The sequence below is a fragment of the Halichoerus grypus genome, chromosome 6 (assembly GCF_964656455.1).
Source record: "Halichoerus grypus chromosome 6, mHalGry1.hap1.1, whole genome shotgun sequence".
Lineage (NCBI taxonomy): Eukaryota > Metazoa > Chordata > Mammalia > Carnivora > Phocidae > Halichoerus > Halichoerus grypus.
The window spans coordinates 31572631-31600370 of record NC_135717.1 but is presented as its reverse complement, the minus strand read 5'-3'; the positions used below and the strand labels follow the sequence as shown (position 1 = coordinate 31600370).

Below are 27740 nucleotides of genomic sequence, written 5' to 3'. Positions count from 1 at the left end.
ATATCAGAGGCTGCCTGGCATTAGCCAAGTGCAGCCCGTGAAGAGAATGATTATGGAATATTTCATCCAAACCAGGCCCCTTAGCAGGTGAAGAGCGCACTAGTCACATTGAGCCAGGTCGACGGGAAACAAGGGCTCCCCGGGCAGCCTGGGACTTCCCTGCACACCGGGAGGAAGCACTGAAAGCCACACGCTCCCACACGCCATTCCTAAGCCTCACAGGCTTTGAGCTGGGTTGAACCCAGATCTGCTGCTTTGTATTTCCAAGCTGCTCTGCCTGGGTGTCTTCATCTCATACGGGCTTGCTGAGAGGACTGAAGGTGGGCCTCTGAGCCCAAGGCTATCCATGGCCCCCTGAGAACAGGCTTTGGAAATTTCCAGAACCCCGCTGTTCCCATTGCTGTCATGCATCTGAGGCAGCTGAAACTGGAAGGTGTCTAAAAGCAAATGTTTGCAGGCTGCAGACAGCCCTCTGGAGAGCGGCGGGAAGGTCTGCTGGAAAATGGAAGCAATTAGCACTTGGGCATTTAGCAAACAACCGGAGGAGGCTGGCAGGCTCCTGGGAGTTTGGCAATGATCTGTAGCCTCAGGAGTCAAGCAGCTGGGGCTTTAGGAGGAAGGCGCTCTCCCCAGACACTTGGTGTTCTCCCCACCCAGGGGAAGGAAGCGGATCTGAGGGTGGAGAGTGTGTTTGTGCAGCAAAATCCCAGCCCCGGCTGTGGAGTCTCAAAGGCGGACCTGAGAAGCCCCCGGAGACCCAGGTGGACAGGCCAGACCCAACGCCACCGGTGCTCGGATGTCCTGCTTGGCGGGAGCAAGGCTAAAACTGCCGGTTTCATCCAGACTAGGTTGAACATCAGATGGGAGGTCTGAAGCCTCTCTCCAGCAGGGCGGACAGACAGACGCAAAACTTGCGCACAATTGCAGGGACCTCAACAGCCCCGCTGAGTCCCATCCAGGGTCCCCTGGTGAAGAACCTTCAAAAGTAGCTTCTAAGAGAAAAATGCATGCACCCTTTGCTCTTGGAATTCCACTGCTAAGAATGTCCCTCTGAGAAGAGTCACACACACTAAAATCAAACAGTGGTTGGCTCTGGGGGAGAGTTTTCAATTCTAGAACTGTGCTGACCAACAGAACTTTCTGCAAGGATGGAAACGTTCTTGGCAAGTGGTTAGTGCCACTGGGGAATGGCGTGTTTCTCTTTAATCCTTATTTAAATAGCCACGTGCTCTACCATTCGGGTGGGACACTCGGTTCTATACCTTTTCATATCCTTTGAACTTAATTATTTAAACGTATCACTGATTTTTTTTAATGCAATAAAATTTAAGTTGTACTCGCAATTTGTGCTGTCACAAAAAGTTTGTCAAGGTAGATTTTCAAGTAGGAAAAAAAGTGCCAACAAAGAAAAGGTTGTGATCTTTTCATGTAAAACAAATACACACAAAAAACAAAACTCAAAAGTAAAAGGTATGTCAAATCTATAGCATTATGGGTTGAATCATGTCCCCTCAAAAGATGTTGAAGACCTAACCCCTAGTATCTATGAATGGGACCTTATTTGGAAATAGGGTCTTTGCAAATGATCAAGACGAGACAAGGTTGTGGGGGCGCCTGGGTGGCTCAGTCGTTAAGCGTCTGCCTTCGGCTCAGGTCATGATCCCAGGGTCCTGGGATCGAGCCCCGCATCGGGCTCTCTGCTCTGTGGGAAGCCTGCTTCTCCCTCTCCCACTCCCCCTGCTTGTGTTCCTGCTCTCGCTATCTCTCTCTCTGTCAAATAAATAAATAAATAATCTAAAAAAAAAAGACAAGGTTGTGAGGGTGGGTCCTGGTCCAGTATGACTGGTGTCCTTAAAGAAACAGGCAATCTGGACCCAGAAAGAGGAAGACAATGTGAAGACATACGGAAAAGATGCTAGAAGCCAAGGAACGCCCGAGGCACACAACAGTGTCTCCCTCCCCGCCTCCCAAGGAACCACCCTGCCAACACCTTGATTTGGGACTTCTGGCCTCCAGGGCTGTGCAGGAGAAATTTCTGGTGTTTCAGCCACCCAATTTGGGGTACTCTGTTAGAGCAGCCCCGAGGTACTAACACAGATTACATGGGACATACACAGCCATTTCTTCTGGAAAATCGGGGAGTACCGTGCTTTAACTTGCCCGTTTCCACTGAGTTTCATGCATGCTCCTGTATTACTAATACCGTCAATTTTTCACCTAAATGGTAGTGAGGTTCGAGCCCACTTTTTCCTTCTTTATACGTTTCTGAGCACCAAGAGGTCACAAATGTTACGGTAGGAGGAAGGGTAAGAACCACTAACACACCAATAGTGATGTTGACTATTTTAAGCAGGGACCGTGGGACTGAGGCTGAAAGAGGCTGGAAGGTGGCAGGTGCCAACACAGGAGGCCTGAGGATGTGCAACAAACCTTAATGTAGTAGACGTCCCTGTCATCCAGTATCAGCTCCAGGTGACCCACCCGGGCACTCTGAAGAGTCTCAATCTTTCCTGGGGAACAAAACAAGAGTTAAGGACCAGGGTTTAACCTCCGCCCCTGTCTTCCCCACGGGACGACCTCCCACCAGGTTTCTTATCTCTGAGCCCCAGCGACTGTGAAGGGGACACTCGTTACCATCCAGCTCCATTTTCTTCTTGGGATGTAGAAGCTTGAGCCGGAACTTCCCCTGGGGCAAGCTGTACCTGATGTCCACCCCGACATCCCTGGGCACCTCTGACTTGGGGGTGCCCATGAAGAGGTGAACCAAAGCTTCCTGAGGGAGCCAGCTGTCCTTCTGAAAACAGAGCAGACTTCTCAGTCTCGAGAACCTCATCCAGCTCCAAAAGTTTTCCCTCTTCCCGGGAGAAGACCCTCAGCCCCACCATTCAAAAACGTGAGGTCTTAGGCTCCTCCTTGGCCTCACAAGACAAGAACCAAACTGGGAATTTGGAGATCTCAGGCAGTACCTGGAGAAGAGCAAAGCCCTGCAGGACAACTCAGGACCACATCAACAGGGTCTCATTTTGTCCGGCAAATAGCCTGGGGAGACGCAAGGCATGGCACGCACCACGGGCACCCTGCAGAGGCCCCCTTGGGACCCTTAGCCCGCTCTGCGTGCCTATGTGTTAGCCTTCGCACGCTTTGCTGCTGACACCTAGCACCAGGGCCTCCAGAACACTGCCCTCCTCTGTGTTTCACAGGAGTGAAAACTAGCCCAGCTCCTCAGCCTCAAGGGGACCACACTCTGAGACGTAACCCATGCTCCAGGGCCACCCCCGCCCCGGGATTGGGCAGAGGCTGCCACTTCACCTGACATCACCCCCCCCCCCCCAACTCAGTTCTTCCCCTTCCTTATCCTAACTTCTCCACCCTCTTATACTGGGTCCTCCTGGAGACTTTTCTTAACCAATCACTTTTAGCCAAATCCTTAGCTCAGGTCCGCTTCAAGGAAAACACAGCCTAAGACACAAGCCCCCTTTAAGACCCTGCATTGATGAGCATTCTTACACCACCAGGAAAGGTTCACTGCTCTGTGCGAGGCTAGCTGTAGGCACAGGGAGTGCGACTGAGCGTGAGATGCACAAATATGTGAACCCTCGTGGCACCTACATCCTAGAGGGGAAGCACAGGACCACCAGACACAACTGTAGATAGCAGAGCACCTGGGGATGGGTACTCTGCTAATAAACTCAGTGGGAGTAAGGGGTCAGACAGGGTAGTCAGGGAAGGCTGCCTCTGAGGAGGTGGTATTTCAGAAAGCGAAGGAAGCGAGAGAGAGAGACAAGGGGGTATCTGGGAAAGTGTTCCAGGCAGAGGAAACAGCCAGTGCAAAGGTCCTGGGGCAGCAATGTGCTTGGCATTAAAAAAAAAAAAAAAAAAAGACATCAGTGTGTGGAGAGCAGTAAGCCTCGTAAAGAATCAGGAGATGGGGAGGACAGCCCAGCAGGTCAGGGTGTCCGGCTCCTACTCAGAGTGATAAAAGCCACCAGAGAACTCTGAGCAGAGGAGGGACAAGATCCTTTTAGGATTTAGGAAGACCTGTCTGGCTGCTGGGGGACAACAGATGGCAAGGAGAGGAGCAGAAACTGGGAGATCAGATAGGAGGGTGTCGAATGCCCGTTCTGTGCCAGATGCTGAGGACACAGGAGTGAGAAACACAGGCGCTAAAGCTCTTCCTGGGAAGTGAGTGACCAGGAGGGAAGACTGATAGTAGTCAAGCAGCTTTAAGTAACAAACATAAGAGTGATCAGGGCGCCTGGGTGGTTCAGTCGGTTAAGCCTCTGACTCTTAATTTCGGCTCAGGTCATGATCTCAGAGTTGTGAGATTGAGCCCTGCATCGGGCTCCATGCTGGGCATGAAGCCTGGTTAAGAATCTCTCCCTCTGCCCCCACCCCTTCTCTCTCTCCTGCTCTAAAACAAAACAAAACAAAACAAAACAAAAACAAAAAACCCCAAAAACAAAAACACATAAAAGTGATCTAAAGGGAAAAAACATGGTCCTATTAGAGCAAGTAACAAAAGAACATGACCACTTTGGGATAATCAAGGCAGGCTTCCCTGAGCAGCAGACCCCTGAACTGAGATTTGAAGACTGATTCAGACTTAACAAGTCACAGAGCCAGAGCCAGAGGATGGGCATGTGCAAGGGTCCTGAGGCAGGAAGGAGACCACAGCAGGACCCACCCAGCCCAACAGCTCCAGAGAGGAGCCCCACATCCGTATGAGGCTGATGCCGGAGTAGAAGACCTAGGGAGACCCACAGCTCGGCTGGGAAAGAAGGGGCCGTTCCACAGGGCCTACCTGGGAATGGAAGGTATAGGCAGCTTCCAGCAGATACTGTCGGAGGCCCCGGTCCTTCTTCGTCAGTGTCACAGCCACGAACACAGGCGCCGAGAGCAGGTAGGGCTGACCAGCTGCTGGCCAGGTGACTTCTGTACATAGCTGCCAGCCCCAGGTGTGGGACGCTGTGGAGAAAGCGGGGCAGGCCGCTCTGGTCAGCAGAGAGCCAGAGAATTCCAGGCGGGAAGAGTGTGGACCAGAGTCCTCAACCCCCGCACCACTGACATTCTGGGCTGGATAAGGCTTTGTGGTGGGAGCCGTCCTGTAGGATGGTGAGCTGCTCTGCTCCACTCACTGCAAGTCAGTAGCCACCCCAACAACAGTTAGGAGAACCCAAATGTCTCCACGCATGGCCAAATGGCCCCTGTGGAGGGGGGGCGTAAAACCACCCCCACTTGAGGACCACTGGTGTAGACTTTAAGAGCATGAGTGTGTAGAATGCAGGCTCCAGAGTAAGACCACCTGGGTCCAAATTCCAGCTCTGCCACTTGCCAGCTGTGTGACCTTGGGCAGATTGCTTAACATCTCTGTGCCTCAGTGCTGCTCATCTGTAAACTGGGATGGGTAACAGTTCCTGCCTCATGGTGTAGCTGTGAGGACTGACACGTCCGACGTGTTTAGGATGGTGCCCCAACTAAAGGAGTCCATTCATTGAGAGCGGCCCCTCCCCGACCTTACTCAAAAAAATGACCCACAAGACCCACCACGGTTTGGTGTATTTCCTTCCCAATCTCGTGTCAATTTTGTTGCCTTTCCCCCGATGTTACTATCAAAGAATTTTCTAGTGTTATCAAAATATCTCCTTCACTATGGGGTTTTAAAGTTACAGGATATCTCAGGGGGTTCACTAAACTAGAAGTTGGAGAATTTTTCTTCTATCTGTGGCCAGACAGTAAATATCTGAGGCTTCACTAATCACAGGATCCGTCGCAACCACTCAGCTCTGCCGTTGACTATCGAGAGCAGGCAAAGACGTTAGGTAAACAAATGGGCATGGCCATGTGCCAATAAAACTTTATTTCTGGCCATTGTAACATCAATTTCACAAATTTTTCACATATGAAATATTCTTTGATGACTTTCCAACCATCTGAAAATGTAACAACCTGTTGCAAGCTCATGTAATGAGCCATTCACCTACGACTGTGCCCTTGTAAATAACGATGCAGTGAACATCTTTGTGCACAGCGCATTTTAAAATGATTTTGGTTTATCTTCATAGGGTAAAGTGCTAGAAGCAGAATCAAAGAATTAAGGGATATAAATATTTTTAGGGCAGAAGAGCAACTCCAGCATTTGGAGCTGGCACTGCTCCCCTCGGCTCCCAGACGCCCAACCTGGGACAGCAAAGGCAAAGACCCCACGGCCTACCTTTCTTGTCAGTACAGGATTGGGCCTCAGAAGGGCGCTGGACATTCCTGAGGCTCCTCACGTCATCCCCGGTGACTAGATACAGCTTAGAGCTGGGTGAGGAAAGAGGAACGTCCCAGACAAGTCATTTTCATTGATTCATTGGACAAATATGGCTTGAGCTGCCGCAGTTTGGTGCTGGGACGAATTCCACCACGAACAGGATGGGCCTTTGGGGAACTCATCCACAGCACTCGGGATGACAAGTGCCATGACAAACCTGAATGGGGGTGGCACAGGGTCTGTCTTGGGGACAGGGCAAGGCCTCCTTTACCTGGGCGGGGGGAGTCTCTGCAGAGGGTAACACGTGAGCAGAGACTCAAAGGATAAGAAGGAGCCAGCATTCTAGACAGAGGGAACAGCAGGTGCAAAGGTCCTGTGGTGGGAATAAAGTGGTCTCTTTAGGAGAACAAAAAGAAGGGCGGTTCAAGGGGGTTAGGGTGGAGGGAGAGGGAGTGAGTGAAGGGCAGGAGGTAGTGGAAGGAAACAGGTGAGAGGTGGGCAGGACGCCTATGAGGAAGGACAATCACGAAGACCTGGGTTATCCTAGAAACAAGTAGAGGGTTTTAAAGAGGTGGGGGGGGGCAGGGAGTGACATGATTTGACATTTTAAAGGACCCCACTGGCTGCTGCTGGGAGAAGGGCCTAGAGGACAGCAAGAGGACAGAGTGCCCCTGGCTAGGGTGGGACAACAGAGACAAAGCAGGTGTGACTGAGGGCAGCCTGGCTTCACTCCTATTTCATCTGAAATAACTCATTCTCCAACTCTCACCTCTCTGGGAGGCTGGGAACAACCAAGAGGGACCCCTGTAAAGAGCTGAGGAATACGGGAGGTCCCCCCTCTACCTCTCAGCCACCCCACAGTCCCTGTCACAGACACTCCCCCACTGACACACACACACACACACACACACACATATGCACAGACACACGAGGTCACATACACTCATACAAAGCTCACGCTCACACATGGGCGATCATGCACATGTGCTCACAGATACACATACTCACAGACACACATGCACAAGCCCTCGGGCCACACCCACGCCCGCACCCGCCCTCACCCTCACTTGCACACGCGCGCACGCACCGGCTCCCTCTCACGTGTGCAGGACGCCCACCTGAAGCTGAGCAGCTCCACGGCCTCCTCGGGAGTGTTCAGATGCACCTTGAGGTCCCGGCCCTTCCTTGCGTGGATCCCACCATCCAGGCTGGCGGTGCCACGGACGCCGGTCACCCACCTCAGCCCGGCCTGGCCCAGGGCGCCCACCGCGCCCATCTGCGCCGAGACCCGGAGCAGGGCACTGAGGGGAGAGCCGCACGCTGGCTGCAGCCTGCAGGCCCCAGGGGCCACGCACACGGCACCCCCGTGCTCACCGCCCCGGCCGCTCTCGGCTGTTCTCCGCAGGCCCGAGCCAGGCCCGAGTCACCGCGGACCATGCCCTCCAGCGCGCCAGCCACGTCATCCGGTCCATCCGGACCTCGCCATCATCGGCCTGAACTTACAGACGCAGACACAGGCTGGGAGCAGCGAAACCACCTGCTGGGGTCCCCTGGCCGGGACGGGGGCGGCAGGGCTGGGACCGGGGGCTGCCTGAGCCCCAGCTGGGGTCTTTGTGCCAAAGAGCAGCCAGCATAGGATGCCCACGCTCCCCACATCGGACCCAGAAACCACAGCCTGGCCAACTGAGTGGGGGACAGTCGCCCAGCAGGCCCCGGACCCGCTCCAGAATCAGACGGAGCCCTGAACCCACTCTGCCCACGCTGGGTGGCCTGGAGCCTGTTTTCTCAGCCATTCGTGGGAATACGAGGAGTGTCTGCCTCATCGGTAGTTATGTGGGTTCGAAGGAGTCACAGCCCGTTCATCTTAAATGGTCCTCCCTCCCTCCCTCCTCCCCTCCCCTCGGAGGCCGAGTGGAACAGAGGGAAGCATGGCTCATGGCAAGACACTAGAGTCCCAGCTGCCTGGCACTGCTGTGCATCTTGGGCACAGGATGTCACTTCACTGAGCCTCAGTTTTCTCACCTGTCAAGTGGGCACAGCTGCCCAGCATCTCCTCACAGTCTCTTGGCACAAAAAACACTCAATCAAAGGATGGATGGTACCACGGTACCATGGATGGTCTGCAGAGCAGGGATCCCCTCCAGCCCGTGCTGATGGCCCAGCTCCCTGTGGCCCTCTGTAGGGGGAGGCCCCCGCCCACCCACCTCCCTCCTCCAGCTCCAAGAAGCCAGCCAGCTACCTGGGCTTGATGTAGCCACGCACAGAGAAATCCAGATGCTGCTGGAAGTTGGCAGTCCCTCGGACTCGGACGCTGATGGCGGCCGAGACATTGAGGCTCAGCCGGGCTGGAAGGCCGGATATGGTGGGAAAGGTGAGCTCTTGCACCGCCAGGTTCAGCCTCCGGGTCACCTCTACCTCCTGCCCCTGCGGCCAGAGAACTGTCATGACGCAGGTGACAGCCCCTGGCGTGGGCCAGGCGCGCACTGAGCACACACAACCTTATTTGATCCTCACACCGGGGTGGTGGGAGAGGAAGGGAAAGCGTCATTATGCCCTGTTTCTAGACGAGAAAACGGAGCCCACAAACAGATGACGTCACCTGGCCAAACCTACGTAGGTAGAAACAGGTAGAGTGGAGTTCAAACGCAGGCAGTTTACTGCGGAAAAGGGTCAGAGGTCAGGGATCCAGGGTGAGTCAGGTAAGGAGGAATGTGGCCCTTGCCCACGATGCAGAGCACTGAGTACGTGCCAGGTGCATTTTAAAGGCTTTGTTGCATTTTTACTGCATTAGCTCATTTAACACAACAGCCCCATAAAGTAGCTGCTTTTATTGCTACCATTATTGTTATGCTATCATGCCCATTTCACAGACGCACAAACCGAGGCCATGACAAGTTAATGCTCCCAAGGAGGTAAGAAGTGGAGCCGCGGGTTGAACTTGGGCAGCCTGGCTCGAAATACCATGGTCTTAAGTCTGAAACGTTCTTTAGTACTTTCCCCCCAAAGCATCAAAGGAAACAACATGGGGCCAGCAGGGCGGGGAGGGGCCGAGCCCAGCCTGAGGTACCTTCAGGAGCTTGACTGATAGCTCGGCCAGGTTCAAGGACTGGCGTGTCACGTGGCTCCCCATGACCCCACAGTTCATGAAGCTCAGCTCGTGCCCGAACACCTTCGCGCTCAGCTCACACCGCAGCGCCCGCCGCTCCGCGCGCCTCTGGGCCACCTGAGGTAGAGCCCAGACCGGTGACCAGAAGCAGGTCTGGTGCCTGGACACAGGTGGGGGCCCGGGGGAGCAGAAGGCAAGGGCAAGGGCTTTTGGTGTCTGGAACATGGCTTGCAAAACTCATGGCCCTCAGGCAGAATCCACGGGTGTGTTTTCTTTGGTCTGCACGCTACTGCCCAAATGCCCAGGGCAGTGTGTGTGGGTGTGCGTGTTCTCATCATCATCTTATTTGGGAATATTCTTAGATTTACAGAAAAGTTGCAAAGATGGTACAGAGAGCTCCCGCACACCCCTCGCTCTGTCTCTATCGGCAGCATCTTTCCTGGCCAGGGCACAGGGAAAGCAAAGAAGCCAGCAAGGACATGTACTATTAACAAAACTCCAGACATTCAGATTTCACGTTTCCCCATTCCAATTCTCCCTCTGTTCCAGGAGCCAATCCGGGGACCACACTGCATTAACGTGTCCTGTCTCTCCTGTCTCCTCTGGTCTGTGACCATTTGTCCTTCTTCGTATTTTTCACAGTGCGTATTTTTAAAGATTTTATTTATTTATTGGAGAGACAGAGAGAGCACGAGCAGTGGGGAGGGGTAGAGGGAGAGGCAGACTCCCCACTGAACGGGGAGCCCAACACGGGGCTCGATCCCAGGACCCCAAGATCAGGACCCAAGCCGAAGGCAGATGGTTCCACCAACTGAGCCACCCAGGAGTCCCTCACAGTGCATATTTTTTAAAATTTGAATTTGTGGGCACCTGGGTGGCTCAGTCGTTAAGCATCTGCCTTTGGTTCAGGTCATGATCCCAGGGTCCTGGGATCAAGCCCTGCATCGGGCTCCCTGCTCCGCGGGAAGCCTGCTTCTCCCTCTCCCACTCCCCCTGCCTGTGTTCCCTCTCTCTCACTGTGTCTCTCACTGTTAAATAAATACATAAAGTCTTTTAAAAAAAATAATATACAATAAAATTTGAATTTGTTTCCAATGTTTAATAATTAGGTGACTACATATAAAATCCAGATTGTCTGGCTTCTCGAAAAAGAGAAGTACTGGCCTGCCTTCCCCACCACCACAAGGGGCAGTAAGAAACCAGAGCTGGACGGTGGCTGCCACATGCATTTCCCACCGGCCACAGTCCCCACCGCTCCCTATTGCCCCTCCAACACTGAGACCAAGCACTGTCACCACTATTGCTGTGCTTGTGCTAAATATATCTTGGGATAGGACTCTCCATTCCAGGTGTGAAAATAACAGACAAAAAGGATGCAGATTCTAAAAAAAAGTCTTCAGACCCCGCCCACCACCTCATTCTCGTTGCTGGCCAGCCCCAGCTCTAGCCCAAGAGGCTTTAAGGGCACAGACCATGTCCCGACCATCTTTGTGTCCTTGGGCCTATGGGTTCACACCTGACGATTGGTAAAGGTGTGAACACGTCAGCAAATGCCCCGCCACTTTCCTCGATCCCCCTCAGATGTACATAGCAATGACTTCTTACAAGAGTCAAAGGGTGCCAACAACCTAAACGTCCATCAATGGAAGAATAATCACGTAAAATAGAACTCCCCACCCACAGAATGGATATTCAAGGACTCCACGACCCACTAACTCCATTCCTGGGCATATGCCCAGCCGAAACGCATACACGCCTTCACCAAAAAGACATGTGCAAGAATATTCAAAGGACTACCTGCAATAAGCCAGAAACTGGAAATTATCCAAAAGTCCACCAAAAGTAGGACGGACAAAGAAATTCTGGTATGTTCATACCATGGAATGCTGCACAGCAGGGAGCATGAACAAAGCAGGAATATAGACAGCCGCATAGATGGATCGTCACCAACAAAATTTAAGCCAAAGAAGCCAGACACACGCGAACAAAATGACACGAGTAGCATCATTCACACTCGCCAAAAGGTGGAAACAACACGAATGTCCATCAGCAGGTGAGTGGATAAACGCAATGGAGTCTATCCATACCATGGAATGTTACTCAGTCCTCAAGAGGGATGGAGGACCGATCCACGCTACACGGATGAATCTCAAAACATCATGCTCAGTGAGAGACGCCGGACACAACAGGTCACGTGTTGTCTGATTCCATTTATATGAAATGTCCAGAACAGGTCAATCCATAGAGACCCAAAGCAGATTAGTGGTTGCCAGGGGCTGGGGGAGGACAGGATGGGGACTGACTGTTAATGGGGACAGGGTCTCCTTTGGGGTGATGAGAATGTTTTAGAATTAGATAGAAGTGGTGGTTGCTCATCATTATGAATGTGCATACATATGTCCAAACTTATCAAACTGTATACTTTAAACTCACACTGCTTATTAAAAGTAGACCCTACCTCTACAAAGCTGATTTTTACAAAGTGGAACTAAATCAGTGCAGTTAGGAGGCAGATTAGTGATCATCCTTGACTGGGGTGGGTAGACTAGAAGAGGGAGGGGCAGGGGGCCTCTGGGGTGCTGATAATGGTCGGGGCATTGATTATAAGGAGGCATTCTGTTGGTGGAAATGCACTTAGCACTTGGACACTTTTCTAATTGTCGGTGATGCTTTGATCAATACGTTCTCACGATAAGGCAGGTGACTACTCAGCTCTGGACCAGCTACTTGTTTCTATGAGCACCGGGGGGGGAGGGAGGGCGGGCAGGGTCAGAGCTGATCGATGCCTGAGTCCTCAGGCCAAAAGCTCAGGCTGGTGAGGGGTGGGAGCAGGGTGGGTGCAGGTACCGCCCTCCTCTTACCTTCTGCTGCAGGTCTCTCATCTTTCCGGACCTTTCTCCTGGACAGTCAGGGTTGGCTGCCTGTGGTGTGGGCCCTGCTTCTGGCTCTGGGGATTTCTCTGGCTGGGCCTCTCTCTCCTCTTCCTGCCCCCAGAATGACTTCCCGCCAAACAGCCTGTGGACGATTTTCTCTGCATTTTCCAGCCGGAGGCCAAGCTGGGAAGAAAAGCCAGGGCTCACTGAGGAGCAGCTCGGTCCCATGGGTGATCCAAAGCTGCAGAGCTGGGGACTCAAAGTGGGGGGAGGGGGTAGCAGGCTTGGGCAGGGTACTCTGGGCTCCCCAGGGTCCACCTGGGCCCAAACAAAGGGGCACCACCTTTTCAGATCGTCAAGTTCCACATTTGCTGGGCAAATGTTGCACAGCAAAAATCTTTACTGATTCTTTAGGGCCTGGTTCACATGTCACCACCTCTGGGAAGTCTTCCCTGAATTTCCATATCCCTCCCTTCCCACATCCCCCACCCCCAGACCAAATCTATCACTCCTTCCTCTGAGAGACCAGCACAAAACTTCTAGGTCACACTCAGATGCTATAATCAGAGCACCCTCTCTTGGACAAGCCACAGGGGCCTGGGGGAAGGAGATGGAAGGGCGCCAAGGTAACCCACTACTCTTAAGTTTGCTGGACATAGGACCTCACAGATATTCCCTCTTCTGTTGCTGCACCCCACAATCCATTCTCCACACAACAGCCAGAACGTTCAAATCATGTCACATCACTCTCCAGCTTAAAACCCTTCCATGATGTGCCCCTGCTTCTCTCTGCCCTCCCTGATCTACTTCTGCTCTTTTGACACATCAAGTCCTTTCTTGTCTCAGGACCTTTGTACATTCTTGTGCCCCTGCCTGGAAGGCTCTAACCCCAGCTCTTCACTAGGCTGCTCATGCTCCTTCAGGTGGAAGCTCAAACTTCACCTTCCTGAACACAATACTTAAATACTTAAAATTGTTTTATCTGTGTGTTTACTAATTTTTTATCTGTCTACCTCTCTGGGCAGAGATCACGTCTCTCCGGTTGACTGTCATATTCTCAGAGCCCAGCATAGCACATGGCACATGTCAGGTTAGAAAACAGATATTTGTGCAATGGATGACAGGTGGGTGGGTAGATAAATGTGGATATATGGATGGATGGATGGATGGATGGATGTGGAAGAGGGTAGATGGAAAGAGGGGTATAATGGCACATTAATGAATAGATAGAGGAGATGGATGGATGGATGGATGGATGGATGGATGGATGGATAGATGGATGGATGGATGGATGGAAGGAAGGAAGGAAGGAAGGAAGGATGGATGGACAGATGTATAGATGTATATAGGGGTGGATATGCGGATAGATGCGTGAGTGGGTGGGTATATAGCAGTGTGTGTGGATGACTAGGAGAACAGATGAATAGATGTAGGGGTGAGAGGCTGATGGGGAAATGGATGGGAGGCTACATAAATGGATGGGTGAGAGGGATGGATGGATGATGCATGAAGGTAGAGGGATATATAGCTGTATGGCTGGGTGGGTGGCTGGCTGACTGAGAGAATAGGTGAATGGATAAGTGAGAGGGCAGATGGAGAGATGAGTGGGAAGGTACAGAGATGAATGAGATAAAAGAGATGGATGTGTGGGTAGATGGATGGAAGGAACTGGGGGTACAAGATGGAGGAGTGGATCAATACAGACAAGAGGCAATACATGGAAAGATGGATGGATGGGATCATTTCTGGCCCCGAGTCTAGAAGAGGCCCCAAGAGCTACAGCAGCCCCCTCCCCTTACCTCCAGGAGGTTGAAGGCACGACCTAGGGCGTGGACGGTCAGGTTAGTCATGGCAGAACGGGGGAGAAAGGAGGCCGGAGAAAAGAGAAGGGTCCCCTCCAGGTTGGCTCCCAGGCTGCCAGACACTAGGAGGAGAGAGAGAGGATCAGTACACTCCCCACCCCTCACAGAGCAGGGTCTGGCCACTGAGGCACCATAGTCTGAGACAGCGCAAGATGTGGTGCGTGTTCTCCAACAGGACACGTGCCTCAGCCGTAAGCCTCACCAAGGGCATAGGGAAGGCCAGAAGGGTCACAAATATACCCACACCTGCTGGACACGCAGAGAGGGGGCAGCCAGAGCACCCCCTCTCCGCCCCCAGACCTCCGGAGCTGCCGAGGTAGTTTAGGTGACTAAGCTAGAATAGGGTGCTTCTCAATGCTCTGTTTCATTGTGATAAGGAGGCGACAGCCTCAGCTTGGTGCTAATCTCCTTGTAACACAGGGGAAGAAGTTCTCCAATTCATAGGCAGGCAACAAAATCAATGCCAATATACATATAAAGAGATGACATTTGGGTAAGAGTGTCTTTGATCCACATGTCCTCAAGGGTTAGAGTTCCCAGGTCCCCAGGGCTTTGTGGCCCCAGAGCAGGAAAGCGGCTGTCCAGGATGGCCATACCTGAGCGGAAGGTGACATCAGAATAGGACGAGTGTTTCCAGGCCTCCGGCTGGAACTCCCGACTCAGGATGTCCTCAGGGAGGGCCTCCTGGAGAGCTCGCTTCAGGGGGTCGCTGGTCTCCAGCAGCTGCATCAGGTGACTCCACACAAAGGAGCCCACTGGAGTCCCGCCACAGTCAGCAGGGAGGGGAAGGAAGAGGAGGGAGGGGAAGGATGAACCTGGAGCTGGCACAGCCCAGAGAAAAGAGCCCCCCGATCCCCTATCCTGAGTCCTGCTATTTCCACATGCCAGGGGCTTCCCAGGAGCTTAGTTATCCATGTTTTCTTTCCAGAAATAGTGGCAAACAGCAGTTCCTTAATGGAACTTGGAAATCTGGCCTGTGCACAGCATTCTGACATGCCTTCCTGAAGGGAAAAGGAGGCATTGTGGGAAAAGCTCTGGCTTGACAGTCAGACCCCAGTCTGAATCTCAGTTCCACCACTCATAAGCTACGTGACCTCAGGCTCGTTACTCTCCCTCCCTGAGGCTTAGTTTCCTCATTTGTAAAATGAAATAACAGCCCATCTCCCAGGGCTGTTTGTGCAGACAAGTCAAGAGGAAGCCAAAGAACTGAGTATCTTTCAGGGTTGGGAAAGGGATGACATGCAATTCGTGATGGGGACACTCTCAGGCTCTCTGGAGGAGTAAAAATCAAATGAGAGCAGTAATGGGAGAGTCCAACAAGGGATATTAGAGTCTAACTGGGAACCCTGAATCCTCTTGGTTGTCCCAGGCTCTCAGAATGCCCACCAGGGAGCTTCTAGAACAATCCACCAAAGAACAAAGTGGAGTCTGGCTTTTGTTCCCATTGGGTAACACACAGGCTTGGTATCCCAGGGCCTTCATCGAGGCTGAGCCCTTTGGCTGATCCCCTGGTGATGGGGCTTGGCTCAGCGGCCTCTCCCCCCATCCCACACATATCTCATCCCATCCCTGAAACTGCCAACAAACAGTTGCATCTTCCAGCAGTACCATTTCTTTAGAAGGTAATTCAGCAGTATCACAGACTTTTAAATGCGTACACCCTGTAACTTGGCTCTCTGTCCTCTGGGAAATTATTCTATGGCTAGATTAGCACAAGGTCCCAAAGATGGATGTGCAGAGAGGTTCATTTTGCTGGTTGTTTCTCTTGGCAAAAACCCAGAAATGACCAAAATGCCCATCAGTGGGGACTGGTAAAATGGATTATGGTGCAAGCTCCTAGTAGGATATCATGAAGCAGTGATAAGAGTCCACATGCCCTGATGTGGAAAGAGCCCCCAGAAACAACAAAGGCAAAAAGCAAGGAGCACAACAGCAAGTATAACATGATCCTGAGTTGATACTGTTTAGGAGATACATGGACATACTCGACCACACACTCCAAGTTCTGTTGGGATATAGAAGAGAACTGTTCACAGTGAATGCCTTCAGGAAATGGGATTTGAAGGCCAAGGGAAGAAGAAGGTAGGCTTTAATTTTCCATTTCTACTTTCCTGTCTGCTTTGAAACTTTAAATGGCCACACATACAGCACTTAAAATGTTCTAAAACTCTTTGTGTTTTGACTCAGTTTATGCTCCCTTTATGAGGGAGGTGGTATTATCATCCCCACTTCACAGATGTAGAAACAGAGGCTCAGAAAGGTTTGTAACTTGTCCAAAGGCACACAGGTAGGAAGTGACTGAGCTGGGATTTGAACCCAGGCTGTCGGGCTCCAGGCACTCAACTCACTGTCCATCATAGAAAAGATTTTTGAAAATCAGCTGAACTTATTTTTTGAAGTTTCACTTTTAGGTTTAGGAACTATGGCCAGAGGCCCCTGTTTAAAGGAACCTCTCTGACCCCAGAAGGGATCTGTGGCTCGCAGATACCATCCCTCCTCAGTCTTGGGTCTCCCTTCCAGGTACTAGGTCATGAACTGTCCAGAGCTACAAGGGAAGCCAGTGACTCCCATCCCTTTTTAGAGATGAGGAAATGGAGGACCAGAGAGGACAAGCAACTTGTCCAAGGTTGTCCAACTGCCATACATGTGAGGTGGGGGCACACAAGGCCACTTGGCCAGGTGGTGTGGCAAGAAAAGGAGAACAGGAAGCAGTTAGGAGAGCACCTGAGGGGCGGAGGAGGAGCATGCTCCCAAAACCCTGCACCCACCAGGAGACTCTGGGCCAGCCCCAGCACCCCTTCCCCCAGCTGCCACTGCTCACCCTGGGTGGACCGCTCGGCTGCCTGGGTCCGCTGCACCTGCGCAAACACCTCCTCGCCAGGGCATCTCATCAGGGCCAGGTAGGCGTTGATGCGGATCTCAGCATCCTCCTCTGGGTTTTGGTACAGACGGGAGAGCGCAGATCGCTGGCTTGGGTAGAGCGAAGGCCATCACCTGGGGCCCATCTACCACCACCCCCCTCCACCCAGAAGCACGACATCCCCCGAGCTGCTCTGGCTCAGCAGGTGGCCCTGCTGCCTGGTGCCAGCTCTCACGAAGTCACAAAGTCTCCACTGCAGGAGGCCTCCCCGACACGCTCCCCTGCGGGCGGGTTGTGGGAGGTGGTAGGGCCACCACCACTAAGCCCACCCTCCCCCAGCCCCAGTCCAGAGGCTCGCCAATTTCCACAGGTAACAAAAGGTAAATAGATGGGTATGGCTGCATTCCAATAAAAATTTATAAAAACAGCTCTGTGCCTGACACACAGCAGATATTTCCTAAAGTGCCTGGCTTACCCTGGCCCCCTCCTGAAGCCACCTCCCTCACCCTGTGCCCTGGTTTCCTTCATAGCACAGCCACCCACCCACATCCACTCTTACAGAACTATTTACTGAGCACCTACTATGTGCCTGGCAAGGAGCTAGGTGCTAGGTGACGGGAGCCACCTGAAGCTTACATTCTAGTGCAGGAAGACTGACAGCAAACAAGGATAAGATGTGAAATATAGAACACATGAGGTGCTACATACTAAAGAGGGAAAAATTAAGTGGGGATGCAATTTCAGGTGAAATAGCCAAGGAGGACCCCACGGTGAAAGTGGGTTTTAAACAAAGACCTATAGGAAGTGAAGAAGCGAAGCCTGGGGATGTCCAGGGGAAGAGCATCCCAGGAAGGGGGAACAGCACATCCAAAGGGCCTGTGGCAGAAGTGGGCCTGGAGTGTTTGAGGAACAACAGGCAGGTCGGTGTGGCTGGAGAGCAGTGGGGGGTGAGGGAATTAGGAGATGAAGCCATGGGGTGCTAAGCGGGCCCATGGTCAGAGCACATAGGCCCTGCTCGGTCGCCGTAAAGACTTTGGTTTTGACTCACAACGAGAGGGGAGCTACTGGTCCAAGGGTCAGCAAACTTTTTGGTGAAGGCACAGATGGTAAATTTTTTTGGCTTTGTGGGCCACACGGTCTCTCCTGCCACTGCTCAACTCTGCAGCGATAGCAAGACAGCAGCCTGAGACGACACACAGATGAGCCGGCAGCAAGCGAGGCTGGGGCCCGTGGTCCAGAGCTTGCTGCCCCCTGAACAAGAGGGTGTGCAGCAAAGGATGCCTTCTGTATGGTCTATAATCATACACTTGTTTGTGTGTTTACTGGCCAAGCATCTGCCTCCCACCGGGCACAGGCTCCATGAGGACAGAGCCCTGGACACGTATTCACACCAGGGCCCAGCACATAGCAGGTGCTCAGTAAACATGTGATGAATGAATGACCAAACAGAGGGGAATTAACAAACGGTGGTTCAAGACCCACTGCCGCCCCATCATCACCCCAGCCAATGACACTCAGGAGCTCACGTCTGCAGAGCAGGGGACCCTCCGGAAGGCCTGGATGGCCCCCAGCCGGACCTCAAGGGGGCAGCTCCTCTGGGATGCACAGGTGCTCAGTGTGGGGGTAAGAGCTGTGACCGCCAGGCCTGCGTTGCCAATCGCCTTCAGCACGAGCTGGAGCTGAAACGAGATTGTGGCGGGGCCTTGAGGCCTGGTGGGGGTGCTCGCCCCACCCACCTGCGCAGCCTAGGGCTCCCCTGCGTGGGTCAGGCCCCACCAAGGGGCTGTGCCCGGGATGCCACTTGTCCTCACCTGCTCAGCATCCGACGGCTCCTGGAAGGTGCAATTGGCACCCAAGGCCTCTCCCAGGATCCTCACGAGGGAGCCGACGCCAGGTAGGTGTCCACAGGGCCCATCCAGGGAGGCACAGAGGTTGTGCGCCAGGGCTGAGATACCAAGGAAGGCACTGGGGCTGGTCCCCGAGGTCTGCAGGAGTGGCTGGGGACAGAAACCGGCCCCCACCCGAGCCGAGAAGGCTGGTGAGTGGTCCTTCACAGGCCTCGCCACGTACAGATGGGCCCCCACCCTGGCTGCACACAGATTCCTAAAAAGCCAGAGGCCTGGGCCCCCCACCCTGCCTTTCCCCAGCAACACCCAAGATTCTCTGGGCTTAGACATGCATGCTTTTAAGTCCTCCAGCGGGAAGAGACCAGGGCTGCTGCCGAAGGCCCTCTACTACACAGGACAGCCCCCACGATGGAGAAGTGCCCACTCCCACCATCAACAGTGCTGAGGCTGAGAACTCCTGGGCTCGGTCACCAGTTTGGAAGAGCGAGGTGGGGGTGGTGAGGTCGTCTGAGCAGAACGCGGTGGAATGGCCAGAGGTGTTAGGGTAAGTGGTTAGCAAGCATCCCACCCACCCACCCAATCGGGAAAACGCGAGTCCTCACGTGTAGCGTTTGCCAGTTTCCGCGGTGTAAACGCTCCCACCACGCGCTCTCCGCTGACTCACTGCAGCGGGGCGGCAAGAACCCAGCAGGGCGCTGGGGCCACGGGGCAGGTGCCCGCACACAGCCAGCATGCTGAAGCCCAAGGGCAGGGACGCGGCGCAGGAACAGAACTGGGAATTAAGTCTCTATTACTTTAGCACGTGTGAACTCATCTGGATGGTATGTGTGAGCAGGTGTATTCCCAGATGGGTGTGCACGTGCCAACATCAGTGTGTGCCTTGTGTGTATACATGCACATACATGCGTGTCCTAATGTGTGTATGTGTGCACCCAATGTATCCTGGGGTGCATGTCCCCACTTGTCCCTGTGAGTATCCTGGGGGGGTGTACATCTATGATATGTCTGGGTGTGGACATCTACACGTTCAGGTATGTGTGCGTGCGTCTTGGGTGTATGTCTCCATACGTCTCAGTGTGCGGGTGTGTGTGGCTCCGTACGGCCTCAGGTGAGTGTCCTCAGGGCATGTGAGTCTCTGTGTGTGTTTTCTTCACAAAAGGAAGGGGATGTGCGGCTTGGAAAAGCACATCCACCGTTATTCTAGATTGGGCAAATGAAAACAAACCCTCCCGGTTTTCTGCATACAGGGGAGGGAGCGCGGCGGTTATGAAAAGTGCAGAGAAGCCACTCAAGCACGTGGGAGGAGGGTTCCCGCCTGCTGGAGGCCCCCGCCTCCTCTAGTTCTGTGGATGGTAAGCGGGGTGGACTTGGGCCCTCCCAGGACCCGGATGGAGCCAGGGGCGCGGTGGAGCGCTGTGGGGAAGGCTGGGCAGCTGTAGCCCCTGGGCTCACCTCCCCGGGACCCGCAGGACCAGGACTCCCAGGCTCAGGCCAGGGCTCCCGGAGCAGCCCAGACAGTAATGACCCTGTTGGGTGGATGGCTGCCCCGGGGGGCTGCCCCGAACTGTCAGCCTTCCTTGACTTCACAGGAATCAGAACACCAGCTCCTAAAGCAAAAATCTCTCACTTAGGAAAGCTTTAGTTATGCTTCAGTGAAAACAAGTCTGCTTAACATGTTCTCACTCGCTTTTTTGATGTTTAAAGATGAAAAGATAAAATTATCCCCAAGTCTGGGACCCTCCTACAACCGATTTCCCTTTTCCACTGGACTTGAACACTCACTCATGCTGCCCCAAACCAACCTTCCCCAAAAGGCCAAACCACAAAGCTGGTAGAAAACAAAACAAAAACAGGAAGTGACAGCACACTGGGGAGGTGAAGCGCTAGCTCAGACAGACGGCTAGGCTGCATTTCCCAAACCAGAACCCTCTAACTCCGGTTCTTCAAGAGACACCATTCAGAGAAGAAATGGCAAAGAGGTAGAATGCCGCCCAGAAATGGAACAGAGTCCGCACACGCACATGCATGCACACGCACGCACATACACACTCACGCGCACACACAGCACTGACGCGTATCACAGAGAATACGGAAGAAGCCAGACTCCAGGGGCACGTGAGTTCACAGTGTGAAGGTCAAGAGCAGGCAAAACTGAGCGATGGCCAAAAAAGGTCAGCATCCCCGTGACCTTTGGGGTCACGGATGGAGAGGGGCATGAAAAGTGGGGGGAAGCAGGAAATGTCCTCCAATCTTCTTCTAGGAGTGGTTGCGCGGGTGTAAAACCATTAAACAGAACACTTTAGCGCAGTCTCCTGATTGTGTAGTTTAATGTGTAATTTAAAACACACCCCCCACCCCCCACCCCGCAACGGGGTACCCTGGTTGGGACTGTGCAACAGGACATTGTGGGGAAAGTGGTGGGATCTGAACAGCTGGGGTTTGGTTAATAACAACACACTAATGTCAGTTTCTCAGATGTGACAAATACACCCTGGTGACGTCGTATGTTAACATTGGGGACCCCGAGCCACGGACACACAGGAACTCTGTATGAGCTTTGCAACTCTTCTGAACACCTAAAATCACTCCACAATAAAAAGTATATTAAAATACTCTCTTGCCTGCCTCCCATCTCCCTCCTCCACCCCTCTCTTCGCCCCTCCCTCTTTTCCCTGGCCCCTCATCCCTTCCTCTCCCTACCCCTGTCAGGCTGCAAAAAGTAAGCCCGCACCCTCAGCCCAGGCCCTGCACGCGCCCGGCACACGTGCGTCCTTATGGACCGGACAAGAGAACGAGCAAACCCGTCCGGAGAGGCGCCAGTTCTGGTCTGGAGGACAGGTGAGGCAGGTAATGAAGATCCTGGGCTCTGTGAGCCGAGGGACCCCGCCGGCTCTGCTCACCGCGTATCTTTGACAAGGGGTCACAGCATTGACACCTGCCACGTGCATGACACTTGGCACACATCACAACTCCTTCATCTACAGAGTCTCCCTACGCATTGCCCCCACCCCACGATGGGGAAACTGAGGCACAGAAAAGTTTAGTGCCTGGCTGGAGATCATCATGGTTAAGGGATAGAGCTGGGATCCGAATCTGGATCACCCCTGCTCCCTGCTGGTGTCCTTTAAATCCTCGCCCACTACCAGCCTGGCCCAGCAGGGTGAGGGATGACAAGTGATGGTGCCCCCAGGACAAGTGAGGACACACACCCTGTGGAGAAGGGGGGAACCAGCTGCCCCACCTCAGGCAAGCTGCCAGCCTCCTGGGGCCTCACTTTCTGGCCATATGGGCGCCATCAAAGCACCCACCTCCCAGGGGCTTCGTCAGGGTTAACTAAGACCCCCAGGTTGTTGCAAACCCTTGGCCCACCTTCACACACGCTTCTTGGTTTCAAGACTCAGTAGACATATTTGTCTACAATAACAAGAGCCGCTCTCATTTAAAGTGCTCAGACTCTGGGAGAATCGATTTACGCGCATCATCCTGTGTCTTACCACCAGCCCACGAGGGAGGTACTTGTTCTATCCCCATCTTCCAGATCAAAAAACGGGCTCAGAGAGGTTAGGTCACTTGCTCAGAATCACACAGCTGGGGGGGACACTGTTGAGACTCGAACCCAAGATCTCTCTGGTCTGTCCCCACGGGTACCAGGAGGGGTTGGTACAAGGCCCCGACAGAAGGTCACCCCCTGTGTCCAATCAGCAGCCAAGTGGGGGAAGGATGACAGAGGGCCGGGTGGGGGAACAGGGGCTCACCAGCAACGTGTGGACCATGGCATCCGTGGGCTGTGGGACAAGGGCCAGCGACCAGAGCCACACCTCCATCTCGTCCACCTCCACCTCCCCGGACACGATAAGGTCCTTCATGAGGCCCACACAGGGCTCGGTGCCACAGGAGGGCAGGGCGTCCACCAGCGGCTGCCTGAGATCGAGAGACACCGAGGGATGTCACAGAGATGGCCCACACCTGCGGCGCGCCTTCCAGGCCTCACGTCGAGGCCGACTCTGGTCATGCGGGGAACACTTTGAGGCCCCAGGAAATGCGATGGGCACGTGTCCAGGATCACACACCTTGGAAGGGGCCAAGGCGGGCCTGGGGCCCTGGCTTTTAGGGTCCACGGGGACAAGAGCAGCCCAGTCCAAACCCTGGCAGGTCTGCCCCCCACCAGGAAACAGCGGCTTCATGCAACACGAGCCCAGCCCACTTGCAGAAAGCTGCCACGATCACCAAGGAGCAAGCACCCCTGCCATCCAACAGGAACCAACAGCTAGCAGGTTGCCACTCGTGTTCTCTGCCCAAGGTCACCATCAGGATTCTTCTTTTCTTTATTGAGATTGCAGAAAGGTTCAGAAGCTCAGAAAAGATTTTTAACTTTTATGCAATGGTGGCTCTGAGTAGGGACGTGACCGAATGGGAGGAGGGTCCCCAGGGCACAGCAGAAATGGGAGGCACCGTGAGCCAGCAGGGTGCATAGCTGTGGGTGGACAGGGTCCCCCACCACCCTGATGAGTGACACCCGCGACGGCAGAGGACCTGACACCCCACCCTGACCCACATACCCACTCTCTGCTGTAAACGGTCTCTGGCCTCAGTTTGCTCATCTGGAAAATGGGAATGCTGATGAATGAGCCTGCCCCGACATGCCCAGGAGTCCTTGGGAACACAGACGTCACTTCATCTGAGTAACAACTACCTGTTCTTCCCACTTCCCACCCTTGCAACTCCTCTTTTCCCTATAGATGTGGGCCCTGGGAAACCACGCTCTGGCCAGAAGTGGAGGCGGCAGGAGAAGCAAGAGAATTTCTAGAGGATCCATCTTGTCAGAAACTCCTAGATTTGGGATGGGTCTCCCGCCTCCCTGACTCCCAACATCTACATGGGCACAGGAGACACAGGCTTGTAGGAAAATCCAGAACAGCAAACAGGGTATATGTCACCGTGGAAACGGGCAGTTCCTCCCGAAGACCCCAGGCCCTTGCCTACACCAGACATAATTAAAAACGGTGCCTCAGTCAAACATCACTTCTATTTAAGCCCATAGGTACTGGATGAAGAAGCCCAGACCACCTGGGTTCAAATCCCAACTCTGCTGTGTGACTTTGGGCCAGTTTCCTAACTCCTCTGTGCCTTGGATTTCTTCCGCAAACGTAAAGTAGGAAATACAATAAAGCCACCTACCCCACGGGGGTCCTTGTGGGGGTTAAATGAGGGAATACAGGGGTGTCCGACTCTTGATTTCAGCTCAGGTCATGCTCTCAGGGTCATGAGATCAAGCCCCGCGTTGGGCTCCATGCTCAGCATGAAGCCTGCCTAAGATTCTCTCTCTCCCTCTCCTTCTGCGCTTCCCCCTCCCCCCACACACTCTCTCTCAAAGAAATAATCTTTAAGAAAATAAAAATAAAAATAAAAATAAATGAGAGAATACAGAGAGAAGGCTTCAGAAGGTGACTATGCATTAGCCATTTGGTTTTGCAGTCATTCAGTTAGACATTTGGTAATGCTCATTTTGCAGGGGTTTTTTTTTCCTTTTCATATTTTGGAGCTGATAACCTTTTAGAGATCTTTTTGAAAGCCTTTGAGAAAGTCCCAGACGTCTGGATCTCAGGGGACTGGAGAGCGGCTGGACTTCGGGAAGGAGCCCCACGCTTCCCCCCCTGCACAGCCCCGAGCTCACAGAGCTCCTCGGAGACCCCCCTTGGCACCCGGGGTCTCTATACACCCCCTTGCTGGCCCCACATCAGTAGAATCCAGGTGGTGGGATCCCAGCCTGGCCGGCACCCCCACCCACGGGCAGAGGGGTACCCAAGGCACATTGGAATGCTAATTCCAGCTCTCGGCAAGAGGGTCCCAGTCTGGGGAGAGAACAAAGCCTGTATTTATTCTGTCAGGCCCTTCAGCTTTAGTCCCAAGAGGGCTCGGCCCGTGGGAACCTCCAAGCTCCCAGCTTAATCACCTTCTTGGCAGCCATCCCCAGACTGAAGGACAAGTCAATATCCCAGGGATGAGAGGAAACGAGATATCACCATCCATCCCTCAGTGGGGACCTGGGACAGTGTCAAGACCAGCCAGCCCCCACCCCCACCCCCAGGACTGCCAGCCAGCTCCTGCCCCCCCCCAACAGAAAGGTCCTTACCAATTGTCCCGGCATTTAAAGGAAGACTGTCGCCAGAGTGCCATCAGTTCATCTGGGGAGAGGCCCTGGAGCTCGGACACCAGCGTCAGGAAGAGTTCTGCGGACTAGGAATCGGGGAGGGGGGGCAGCATGAGACACCGGGCAACCCGGGGGAGGAGGGGAGCCCCAGGCTCATCTCAGCCATTCCCCTGCCTTCAGGTGGGACTGCAAAGAAAGTGGGAAATGCATTAGCATCTTCCACCTAAGGTGTCCTGAGACCCAATGGAATGCGGCCACATGTCTGGGCTCCTCTCCACGGAATCCCTGGAACATGGGCTGGGCCATTTTTATTCTTTAACAAGCATTTATTGGGTGCCTACTATGTGTCGGGCCCTGCACTAGGGACACGGTGGGGAGAAAAACAGACATGCTATCTGCATTTGTGGGCTTTACGCTCTGATAAAAGCTCAGTAAGTGTTCACCAGGACCACGATCTAGTTATCCTAAGGAGTCTTAGCAGATTTCATATAGTGAGGTGGCAATCTTTTCTAATATTTTAAGTGAAAAAAATATAATAAACAAGAAAAAGAAATACAAGAACGTTTTTTCAGAATTACGAGCAGCGATGGCTAAGAACGGTTTTGCAGGTTCTGTCCCTTGTCTGCAGGCCTGACCAGCACAGCTGCTGAGGGTCCAAATACACCCAGGGAAATAAAGAACTGTATTCAGAGCATGCACTCCCTAGGTTTCAGGAGATACATGGCTTGGTCCTCGCTCTCTGCTGGCAGCCCCCACGCTTTCCCCAGGCTTGGCCAAGGCCAGGAGTGAGCCCCCCACACACATCCAGCCAGCCAGGGGTCCGCTGGGGCTGGGAGCAGCGTGCCTAGCCTCGGGCCTCCCGTGCTGTGAGTGGTGGGGACCCAGTTCCCATGCACACAGCTTGGCTCAGCAAGACACAGGCTGCAAACCAGGCCCCTCACTGGCCAGCTCAGCCCACCCACCTCTCTGCCAGCATGCCTGCCTCCACCCCAGGGTCCACGCAGCATTCCCATAACATGCCTTCTCTTAGCAGAGCTGGTGGCTACCCTCAGCTCTGCCTTTGCTCCCTTGTGCAGAACATCCAAGCCAGGCCCTTGTTGGGGGTGACTGCCACCATCACGGCTGGCGCTGACTGCTGTCGGCCTTAAAGACTTTCTGTCCGGACCCCCAGCTTGGGCCAGCTACCCCAGGGCCTCTTGATTCCAGGCCTGCTGCCTGCCTTCTGGATGGGTCAGATCTGTTTCCTTCCAGCTTTCCCCAGCAGAACCCAAGATTCTCTGGGCTTAGACACGCATGCTTTTATGTCCTCCAGCAAGGATGCACACCGCTGTGCCTGGCTGGGCAGGCATCTTCCCACCTGGGGGGGGCCAGGTGTCCACCCGGGTGTGCTCCTCCTCCTCCAGGCAGGCCTCCAGCCCCAAGTGTTGGCATCAGGACTGCTTTCCAGAGCCAGGCATGGCAGGAAGGATCTCGGCAGCTCATTCCAGTTTCCCCTCCAGCAGGGAGAGAAGGGAGAAGCCTATCCACTAAGAACAAGGACACACAATACTACCACCACCACCAGCCCCAGTCACTTTGTACAGCGTGTGCCAGGCACTATTCTAGGCCATGTGCATGCGTCATCCCATCTGACCTTCACAACGCCCTATGGGGAGCAGCTGTCACTGTCCCCACTTAACAGAGAAGATTCGCGACTCTCTGAGCACCTAAGTCAGGTGTCAGTAGTCTCAGCCCTGAGTCGAGAACTGAACCCAAGCCACTTAGCTCCTAAACCCACACTCTTAACCAGTGTCTTCCGGGCTGGCAGGGCGTGGGGGTGTTTGCGGGGAATGACAAAACAAACAAAAAGAAAACACCCAAAAAAACACAAGAAAAAGGAAAGCCCTGATCTGTAGCACCTGCTGATTTCCAGGGTGCCACGACTCCCGCTGTGGCCCTTCTCCAGCTGTCCACGTGCTGGCATGGCACGCAGACTCGGGAAGAGCCGCACGGATGCACCGGAGCACATCCGATTTCCACGACAGCAGGTGCAAACGACCTTGAGCGTGGAGGTCACGGGCAGGCGACGGTTTTGAGTACTCACCACCTTTGTTTCTAACGGGACTTATTTCTAACCCAATCGATAATAATGGCTGCATTTAGCAACCAGCCTGCTGGATTCCCACCATCAGCTCTGATACACCATGGTCTACATAGTCTCTCAAATCCTTGGCTGTATACAATCGGTGTTTAATAAAGACCCGAGGCTTGGGCTCCTTATTCCTAGAATACCGGACGGTAACCGTGAGCTGTGCCCTCTCCCTGGCATCCTCCCTGCTTCTCTTCGGGCCTCCCCCCGCATCGCCCACTGATGCTCATGGCTACGCAGCCCGCTGCCCCCCACGTCGAAGCTCCTGGGCCTCTCTGCAGAGGGTCAGGCTGGGGAATTTGCTCTCGATTGAACAGACTCCTGGTTTTGTTTCCAGACCGAAAAACCAATCTTGTGTCCTGCCCACCAATAATGGGGAGGGGCAAGGGCATTCCACGCTGCAGCCGGGGAGGTCGGTCCCCTGGGCAACCAAGCGGGGTCCCCTCAGCCCTCCGGGGGGCCGAGGAGCTGCTTGGTGTGCACTGAGGCATCCCTGAAAAGCCATTTTCAGGAACAAGGTCCTCAGCAACTCACCCCCAGCCCGGGGGACGTCCCCAGTGGGAACAATTCACTTCCTTTCTCGAGCTATAAATACAGAGCAGCCGTCCTGTGCCCTCTGGGGCCGGTGCTGCCAATCTCCGGGAGGGAAGGGGCAGGCCT

General features: G+C 53.8%; 1 protein-coding gene across 1 annotated transcript in view; it reads right to left on the bottom strand.

Annotated features, from left to right (window-relative positions):
* The window catches only part of LOC118528540 (uncharacterized), a 148496-nt gene that overhangs the window by 105533 nt on the left and 15223 nt on the right, over positions 1–27740 (bottom strand). Inside the window, exons 9-23 of the mRNA XM_078074038.1 lie at positions 24935–25038; positions 22557–22722; positions 18766–18951; positions 18481–18633; positions 16916–17060; positions 14691–14849; positions 14032–14156; positions 12221–12415; positions 9321–9476; positions 8493–8677; positions 7372–7554; positions 6212–6303; positions 4802–4965; positions 2635–2794; positions 2431–2510 (exon numbers count right to left, since the gene is read on the bottom strand). Of these exons, the coding sequence (XP_077930164.1) occupies positions 2431–2510; positions 2635–2794; positions 4802–4965; positions 6212–6303; positions 7372–7554; positions 8493–8677; positions 9321–9476; positions 12221–12415; positions 14032–14156; positions 14691–14849; positions 16916–17060; positions 18481–18633; positions 18766–18951; positions 22557–22722; positions 24935–25038 (2253 nt within the window). The remainder of the gene's footprint in view (positions 1–2430; positions 2511–2634; positions 2795–4801; positions 4966–6211; positions 6304–7371; positions 7555–8492; positions 8678–9320; positions 9477–12220; positions 12416–14031; positions 14157–14690; positions 14850–16915; positions 17061–18480; positions 18634–18765; positions 18952–22556; positions 22723–24934; positions 25039–27740) is intronic.